The following is a 7,496-nucleotide window of genomic DNA, read 5'->3' on the forward strand; positions in this document are numbered from 1 at the left end:
CTTGCCCTCCACCTCTTCCCTGACCCAAATAGTCTAGGGTCTCATGTTACTATGGCCACTGTTGCCCTGGGGAAGCTGCTGCCGCTGCTGCTGCTACTACTGCTCCTGCCACTCACCAATGCTCTGCTTTGCAGGTGTCTATGCAGCCAGAGACTCTGATGTTTTTGTAACTTGGCCTGCGCACTGCTCAGCACCACTCACTGTCAGCTGTCAAGCAGCTGACTGCTCTGCCTGTTCTGCAGTTTGGCATGCCAGCCAGCTCTGATGCCTCAATGTCTCTCGTGCGTGCGTGCGTGCATGCGTGCATGTGTGTGTGTGTGTGTGTGTGCGTGCGCGCGCGTGTGTGTATGTGTGTGTGTGACTGAATATAGGCAAAACCAGCCAAACTGAACTTGGTGGTATCTGCGGGAAATGCCAGGATTTGGGGGAATGAAGGCAGGATGATCAAGAATTTAAGATCATCTCTGGCTACGTGGACCCTTGTCTCAAACAAACTTACAAACAACAACAAAAGTCACACAATTCGTCAAACCAGAGATTGGAATGCTTCGCTTCAGCCATTGCAAACTTGTTCCCCAGGGCAGCTGGGGAAGCAAGGGAGAGTCATATTGCCCCACCCCGACATCTTTGTCTGTTATAGGAAAATGTCACCAAAAATGGTGCTTACAAGCCAAAGAACTTACCACTGACATGAACTGTGTGAGATTTTAACAATGGTTTACAATGTGTGGCACCTGCCGCCTACCTTCCTCTCTCTGAGAACCACATTGGCCCAGGCAGATCGTTGGCAGAGCTACCCATGGAGGGAAGTGGCCGCCAGTGGGTGGCTGCCCTCTGCATTGCCTGCTGAGGGGGGTGAGCTGTTCCGGCCCTGGCTGCCAAGCTTAACCCTATTCCTTCAAAGGAACCGTTCCTCCTCTACTGCCACCAACGCACCTGTGCTGGAGGCCGTGGGCGCCACATCTGTAGGAGCTGTGCAAGCATTTTCAGGTCTCGGGTCACCACCACCTCCCACCGTCTCCGGCCAGAACAGGAACATGGCAGACCCTGTGTGTTCTTGAACCACCGTACCCTCAAATTCCAGAGCGCTGCTCTCTCAGGACCCCTCACTATCACTCAGGGGCTGACTTGGTTGTGTCTCCCTCCCTGGGGTTCTTTTCCTGGAGTTTTGGAGCCACAGCTCAAATTCAGGGACGTCCTCCAGGCGGGGTGGCTGGCTCTGCCGCAGGCCTGGGCTGCGTGCCACGCAGATGGCTTCTGAGGAGCCAAACTCCCCCAAACAGAGACCCCCGAGGCCAGGCGACAGGACTCAAACATCTAGGCTCCGAGTGTTCCCTCCCCAGCTTAGAGACAGAGAGCAAGAGCTCAAGCCTGGTGACCAAACCCTGCTGGTCCCAATGTCCCCCTGCCCCCGCTGCTTTCTGACCCAAGTCACATCAGGTCGAGTGGGTGTTGCGGCCATCTCTAGAATGTGAACACTTAACTGGGGGCTTTGGTTGCCTTCCAACAGGGCACAGGATGTCTGGGGACAGGATGTCCACACAGGCTGTCAACAACAGAGCACAAAAAGGCATAAGGGAGTGAGGTGCAGGCCAAGGCATCCACCAGAGAGAATGTTACTACTAGCGGTGTTGGGCCTGGTGCTGGGTCTCGGCGCTGCAGACGACAACCTGCAGATTGTGGGTCAGAGGAACTACAACCTGGCTAGGGTGAGCCAAGCCTTCTGGGGCTAGGCCAGGCTTCATGAAGAGCACCTGTCACCCTTTGACTGGCGGGGGGGGCCTGATCTGGAGAAAGGGTGCCTGGGCCATGAGAGCTCCTTCCATCCCACCCCACCCCTTAATGGCAACCCGAGGGTACCAAAGGAGCTTTGGGAGGCATGGAGCAGAGGGAGGCCTGGGAAGGCAGAAGGGTGTCCCAGCTTGGAGCCGGTGTTCAGGGACTCACCCAGGAGCATGGCCACAAGGGCCAAGCAGCCCCTGGGATGCTGCGGGACCCCGACGACTCAGCCTTTCCTTGCAGCTTTCTGGACCCTGGTACACTATTTTCATGGCCTCAGATAACATGACGCGCATTGGAGAAACTGGAGACCTGAGGCTCTATATGCGGCACATCAGTCTCTTGAGGAACGGCAGCCTGAAGTTTGACTTCCTTTTCATGTGCGCATTGCCCCCCCCCCCAAGCTGAAACAAGGGGAGACTATGTCCCCACGCCCGGTGGTAACTTCCTACACTCACACATCTGTACACTTGGCCAGTGCGTGGGCCTGTCACCAGCTCTTCCTTGGGGATCAGTGTCATGGGATCAGGGGGTGCTGGGCTTGTCGCTGAGCTCTGTGCTCCTCCCAGTGAGATGAGCTGGAAGGTCCCTTCGGGGTCAGTCATGGAAGCCAAGGTACTAGGGTGGGGGTGGGGGCGCTCAGTGACTTCCTGCCAGGGCTCAGGCACTGGGAAGGAGCAAGTGCTTGCTCTACTTCTCCCCTCACTCTCCTCCAGGGTGCAAGGAGAGTGTGTAGAGGTGGTCATGGTCTGCGAGAAGACTGACAGTACCGGGGAGTTCTCAGTTACCTGTAAGTGGGAGTCTAACAGCCAGGAATCTTTTCAGCTGAGGCCCTGCTCACTCCGATGAGCACTCATCCCACCCGTAAAGCAAGGAGCACCCCAGCCTGGGGGCAAGTCAAAGGCCACCAGCCTCGCTCTCTTGCTGTTTGTTGCTAGTCTGGAACTCCCAAAAGGCTGAGCACTGCTGAGGCGGCATGCAGAGGCCCAGCTTCAGGCAGCTAGGGGCCACGGTACCCTGCCACCCACACATCCATACTAGTTTCCTGAGCCAGCACTGGGGACCCAAACTCCCACCCTCCCAATGCCTAACCGAAGCTACTTCAGTCAGGTGGGGGAGGGGCGCCCCAGAGCCAGGGCCGAGGGTGTGCTGAGCTGTATCTCTGTACAGATGATGGGGACACCAAAGTGCTGCTCTTGGAGACTGACTACACAACCTTTGTCACCTTCTACATGCAGAACATCAAGAATGGGACGGTGACCCACGTGCTGGGACTCTATGGTAACCCAACCCCTGTTTTCTTGGGGACCCCAGCCTCTGGTAGAGGGTCTCCCATTATGGAACGGTACCTTGGGACCCCTCCATCAACACAGAGCCCCCAAATTTGCCCCCAGGGCGCATCCCAGGGCTTAGCAAGCCTTTCCTGAAAAGATTTGAGCATGTCTGCAAGAAATATGGGCTGGGCTCACAGAATATCCTCAACTTGGGAAAGAAAGGTAAGCCTCCCTGCTCTGGCCTAGAAAGGGCCCCAGAGAAGCCAACACTACAGCCTGGTATGCCTGGCACGGGCACCTTGAGGATTGGGGTTGGGGTGGGGCCTGGGAAAGGCTTAGCAAGCCATTTGACATCCTCTTGTCTCCCCAGATGTGTGCTTATCCTAGCAAGTAGAGGAGCCAATCAGGCCTTCTGGTAGGTGTCTTTTTTTATTTTATTTTATTATTATTATTTTTTGGCTTTTTGAGACAGGGTTGTCTCTGTATAATTGCCTTGTTGTAGAACAAACTGGCCTCCAACTCACAGCCATCCACCTGCCTCTGCCTCCTGAGTGCTTGGGTTAAAGGTGTGGGCCACCACACACGGCTGTGGTATATGGATTTTGATCTACATGCAAGACAAGGCAGCCCAGGGTGTTGGGAGCTGGACAGGGTAGCACGGAGCCAGTGTCGGAAGCTGAGGGAGGTCCATCTCAGAGTGACCATGGGCAGCACGTCTCGGGTCATACTCTGCCCGTCACTGCATTACCCTGCAGAAGCAAAGGAACACACAGCTCTGTGTAGAAGAATGCGTGTGCTGTATTCCCGGAACCAGGATCCAAATAGGGCCTTACACAGTGTGTCTCAGCAGGACAGGAAAGCCGGCCCGGTGGAACTATCCTGCATGCTGTGTGCACAAAGCACAGAGCTTGGGGCTTACTGTCTCGCAGCGTTGCAGCCCGGAGGCCCTGCGATCCAGGCAGCGTGGAGCGAGTGCCGTGCACCCTCTTCCTGATGCTGGCCTGTGTTCATCTCCCTACTCTCCCTCTGTCTTCACGTGGATGCATGTGGCTGCATCTCCTCCTCCGTCGTTAGATTTAAGCCACCCAGGCATCCAAGCTGATCTCACCTGATGTCTGAAGATTCTTGCCAAATAAAGTCCCTTCTTTGGTCCCAGCATGAGGACAGGCACATGTTTGGGGACACAGAACTTGGTATTCCTAGGTCCTTTCTTTGAAATGAGCTTCATGGTATTAAGGATCAACATCTGAGCATCCCAGAGACTGGCCCCAGTGTCACCTCATAAAGGACCCCCACATAGGCCCATGAGGGTCTATGGAGACAGAGAACCAGGACGGCCCACTGAGGGACTGGGCCCCTGTCTGACCACCCCTTGGACTAGACTCCCTGGGGGGGGGTCTGTGATAGCAGCCCAGCTGGAACAAGGGTCTGGCCCCACGTGTTGGTGAACACACAAAAGATAGAAGGCTAGTTACAGTGCTTTGTGGCCTGAACGTGAACCCACAGGGCTTGGGGCAGAGAGATGGGAACACTGTACCCACACAAGCAGTCTGCAAAGATGCTCACAGCAGCTTCATTGGTGACCACAACCCTGCAACAGGTGACAGACTCCAGCAAGCCAGGGCCTTGGGTCAGTGTAAGAAGGATCAATGACAAAACTGTGGGAAAGGGGACAGATCAGAGGACAAAGAGTCAGGAAAGAGAAGACAAGGTGGCTACAGAGGGGCAGCGAGATGATCCGATCCCAGCTGTGCTGAGCAGTGCTGTCTCTGAACAACAAAGGTGGCGCATGCACAGCCCTGCCAAACATGCACATGCACACACACTCACACATACAGGCATACACAAACACACAGATGCTCGTGTGCTCAGACATACACTTGTTCACTCATATGCACATGTGCAATACGTGCGTATATACACGCTCACTCACATATACACACATACACTCACATATACACAAGCCCACACAACACAGGCAAGCACACTCAGACACATGCACACGCACACATGCATACACAGCCACACATACATATCCACACGGGCAAATATGCTCACATATGCATACACATGTGCTCACTCACATGTGTACATACGTGTACGCATGCTCACACCAGCATACATGCTCACTCGCATATGCACATATGTACTCACATGCACACACACTCCCTCCTCCATCACAGGAAGTAGGAAAAACCTTTCAAGGCAGGATTGATCTTGGTGTTGACAAGTGTTACCTTGGGGGTGGTAGGCAGTGCTGGGGACCACTTTGAATTTCTTCTTATGACTATATGTGAATCTCAACCCTCTCCAAATAAAAGGTTAAAATGAAAATGTATTTTTGTCCCCCATCTCAACTGACATCTTCTTGGTCCTGGCTTCCCACCGCCTTTCCCACGCCCTACTATCAGCAGCATTTTTGCTTCTTTGCTGGCAACCCAGGTCCCCAAGTCCCCTGGGACCAGGACCACATTCCTGGCACAATCTGGTAAATGTTCCCTGTACTGCTGAGCGGTAGTGGTGGAGAAGGCCGGAGGAGGAGCAGGGGCACCAGGCCTCTGGCCAGCCCAGTCTGAGGAGTGGCCAGACAACTGGCTGGGCAGACTTGGCTGCTCTTAGTTCTCACAGTGCATGCAGGATGCCCTGAGGCTACTCCGCTGATCCCAGCAGCCTACTTCAAGATACTGCAGAGGAGGCAGTCTGTCCCTGGAGCACTCTAGCTGTGGGGCAGTGGGGCTGGGCGGAGCTTAGTTGCCTTCTGAAGGACTGGCCAGCAGGCAAAATGGCTCTGTTGGGTGGGTGGAAGGTACCTGGCACTCCCAGGCAGCCTGGCCTCCGGATCTTTTGGTACAGCCTGCTGAACTCCAGCAGGGACAGTTGTGCACGAAGCCACCACATGACCAGGCTCTGCTGAATACAGTGCACCAATGTGACGTCTGTGGAAGAGACAGACGATCAAGATCCCTTCTGACTGAGCTGTGACACAGGGCTGGGGAGTTGTTAGTACATCCTCAAGATAAAACTGTAAAGGCAACCTGGCTGGCCTTGCCCACTGAAAGCAAATTGCTTCTGGTGGTCCTTAAGGACAAGTATTGAGAAAATAGCATGGTACCATGAACAGGAGATGTGTTCATCTGCTCAAGTAAGGACACCACATCTGGTACAACAGCAGCGGCAGTCAGACAGTGACTGAGTTTGCGATAGGCATCTGTCAGTCTCCACCATCCATCCAAAGGGAGACGTGGGGAGCACCATCCTGTCTTTCAAGTCTTTGACGGTAGCACTGACTTCTGCAGCTCTTGTAGGGACATGATACTGTTTCTGATTCACTATTTTCCTGGCAGAGGCGACTCTGTTCCATTTGGCCTTCCCAACCATAACAGCCTCACTCCACAGGTCAGGGAGCCAATGGGAGAAGTCTGCTAACTTCTCAGTCTCTATCCCAATTAAACATTCTGGGATTGGGAAAATAACCACAGGATGAGTTCAGGGGCCCAGATTCTAACGTTTGCCACGATCCAATGTGGTCTTTCTTTCGTCTGTTTGAGAAATTTCCTGCTTATACTGATCAAACAGAAATGCCGTAGGCTTCTTAGCTATTTCATGCCTGGAAACACCATGATCGATCAGCCAGTATCATAAGTCCATATGAGTCATGGCGCCCTGAAAATCACTTTGCCTGTGTTGCCCGCCATGGTTCAGGCTGTTATGGTCATTGCTTTGTCCATGCTGCCCACCACAATACCTATAATCACCTTTGGTGACTCACTGCTGCCACCTGGCCCCTCCTGTTTTGAGGCCCAGTTAAACCCACTGTGTTTAAGTCATTCAGCTGAGTAGCAGCGTCTCCAACTCTAATGTCTGTCACAAGGAAAAAGGTGACAAAGCTCTTCAACGTGCTGCTGCCCCTCTCGCCATTTTGCATCTCGTAGGGTTAGTGAAGGGCTTGTCTTCAGGCCTTCCTACTGTGAAGGGTTAGGTTTTACAGTGTCCCCACTATAGCACTCAGTGTACCCACTGAGCCTGAAAAATCCCTTCATCAACACTAAGCCAAAGGGCACCAGGCATCTCCAAGTCCTTCCCAGTTGGCCAACTTTTGACAAATGCTTCAGCCAACTGTTCAAACAAACCTTTGACACCTTAAAAAGAAATTTTTTTGGCTATGTGAGCTTCTATATTAAGCCTAGAATCTCCATTCAGAGGGTCCATGTTAATAAACTCATCTTGATCCATTTTATGTTCCTTCCACTATGACGAGGGCTGCAAGTTGACTATGGTGACTCCATTTTGGCACCTTGGGTGAATTTGGTCTTGCTGGTAAAAGTGCCAATAACTGTAAGAGGGCCTAAGGAAATCAATTCCGGAAGAAAAGCAACTCAAGGATGTGGGCTCTTTGCAACAGTCAGCCTGACCTTGCTATTTTTGCTAATCTCACATTTTGGC

The 7,496-nt window shown here is 53.2% G+C and overlaps 1 protein-coding gene across 1 annotated transcript; it reads left to right on the plus strand.

Annotated features, from left to right (window-relative positions):
* Window positions 1-1,613: 1,613 nt before the first annotated feature.
* On the plus strand, window positions 1,614-3,440 carry Lcn9 (lipocalin 9). The gene is made up of 6 exons (XM_051166319.1): window positions 1,614-1,709; window positions 2,023-2,159; window positions 2,496-2,569; window positions 2,950-3,060; window positions 3,174-3,275; window positions 3,424-3,440. Exons 1-6 carry the CDS (start codon window positions 1,614-1,616, stop codon window positions 3,438-3,440), a joined length of 537 nt encoding a protein of 178 aa, XP_051022276.1.
* Window positions 3,441-7,496: the final 4,056 nt, after the last annotated feature.

The sequence above is a fragment of the Acomys russatus genome, chromosome 24, assembly GCF_903995435.1.
Source record: "Acomys russatus chromosome 24, mAcoRus1.1, whole genome shotgun sequence".
NCBI lineage: Eukaryota > Metazoa > Chordata > Mammalia > Rodentia > Muridae > Acomys > Acomys russatus.